Raw genomic sequence first — 1,780 nt, 5'->3', positions numbered from 1 at the left:
ACACACACACACGCACACATACGCTCGTTTTCTTTTTTATCCTACGGCCTTGTAAACGAACCAAAAAGAAAAAAAAAGAAGAGCAGAAAAAAACAACAACAACGGCAGGGGTTTGGAGGCTCGTATTGGCTCGCGGAAGAAAATGTCTGCCACCAGAGGGAGCGTGAATACTTGGGTTTGAAGCACGGGGCCTGCTGTGGTGTATTCTTCACTGCTTGCCTTCCATACTCTTTTCAACGGCGTCGGTGACGGTTCTCTGTTTTTGTTTGTTGCTGCTGTTTTTTTTTTTTTGCCTTGTGTAGTTTCTTTGGCTTGGGCGCATGTTTCTAATTTCTTGTTTTGGGATGTCTTTCGTCCCCGCTTCCCCTGTTTTTTTTTCCCCTCCTTTTTCTGCAGTTGTCTTGTGGGAGGGCAGCCCACCACGTGGCATGTTTCTCCGCACCCTGCGGCGCCCGCACTCACTCCATAGTCGACGGCGGTGGGAGCAGCGCATCGCCTCGGTGCTCTCAGAGCACGAGGAGGCCGCGGTGGACGACGTGGCGCGGCGCTTTGCCCGCATCTACAAGGAGCGTCGGTACACTCCCGTGGAGGAGGCCTTCCCGCTGCGCGACACGGCGCGGTGGGTGGGACTGCCGGAGGCATCGGGTGCGTCGTCGAAGGCAACCCGCGCCGTTGCGCAGCCGCCCAACCCGCACACTCTCAAGCTCGCCCTCCTGGGGCCGCAGAACTCCGGTAAGACCTCGTTGCTTAATGCGCTTTCCCTCAGCCACATTGGCGCCGTGAGCAATCGCAGCGGCAGCACGAAGGACTGGCTAAAAGGCGTTGCAACGGTGCACAACACCCAGCTGGTGATGCTTGACACACCCGGCATTGTCATGGTCAACGGCGAGAAGGACCGTCGCCGGCACGCTGCACCCTCGGCGCGCGCTTGGGATGCCTTGATGGTGACCGAGCTCGTTGTCCTCACTTTACCCGCCGGCCTTGGCTTCGTGGAGCCTGAGCAGAAGGCGGTCGCCCGCGAGGTCGTGCACCGTGCCTCACTGCGTAAGCTGCCCGTTGTGCTGGTGATTACCATGATGGACAAGGTTCAGACTCTCAAGCACCGTGAGTTGTACTTTTCGATGCGCACCGACTTTGAATCCATGTGTTTGCCGATCGCGGCGACTCATGAAACGAGTGTGAAGGGAGGTAGTGGCCTGCTAGAGCTTAAAGACTTCCTCTGCAGGTACGCCACGCCAGGGGAGTGGGAGCACTTTCGCAATGAGGCCACCGACATCAACCCGGTCGACCGGCTCTCAGAATTGCTGCGGCAGTGCTTCTTTGAGGTGCTGCCGCACGAGATCCCACACCAAATGCGCCACCGCATCATAGGATGGACCAAGAAGGACTCGGGTACCACGGAGGTCATCACTGAGGTTTTCTTTGATCGTCCGGCCTACATGTTTACCTTCTACTCCAAGCTGGAGGCCATCTGCTATCGGGCGCAGCGTGTTGTGGAACGCGAGTTAAAAGGACGATATCGATTTGTGTTTCAAGCCTTCATTGCACCGGGCGGAGTCTCCTCCAGATGAGGGCCGTGACGAAAAGCGAAGGCGATAGAAAGAGAGAAGGTCGGCGGCTGAAAGTTTATTCGCTCACGTCTTATCTACGTCGGATGCAAGGAAGGAATGCGGAACGCAGGGAGTTTCTTTCTTCCTGTACTTTTTTTTTGGTTTGTTTTGGCTGCTCCTTTCCTTGCGGTCGATTCCTTTTTAAAAATCCTTTTAAATGTGTGTATCTG

The 1,780-nt window shown here is 55.7% G+C and overlaps 1 protein-coding gene across 1 annotated transcript, besides 1 other annotated feature; it reads left to right on the top strand.

Annotated features, from left to right (window-relative positions):
- Positions 1 to 22: a microsatellite.
- Positions 23 to 428: 406 nt separating this feature from the next.
- Tco025E_06379 (putative small GTP-binding protein) lies at positions 429 to 1,571 on the top strand (the record flags this gene model as incomplete). Its single annotated transcript, XM_029373256.1, has 1 exon — positions 429 to 1,571. The coding sequence occupies one exon, from the start codon at positions 429 to 431 to the stop codon at positions 1,569 to 1,571; it is 1,143 nt and encodes a 380-aa protein (XP_029226653.1).
- Between the last annotated feature and the right edge of the window lie 209 nt (positions 1,572 to 1,780).

Source organism: Trypanosoma conorhini (assembly GCF_003719485.1).
Source record: "Trypanosoma conorhini strain 025E chromosome Unknown Tco_14.4_contig_00426, whole genome shotgun sequence".
Taxonomy (NCBI): Eukaryota; Euglenozoa; class Kinetoplastea; order Trypanosomatida; family Trypanosomatidae; genus Trypanosoma; species Trypanosoma conorhini.
Note: the sequence above shows the minus strand (reverse complement) of the source record. Positions and strands in the feature narration are given on the sequence as shown.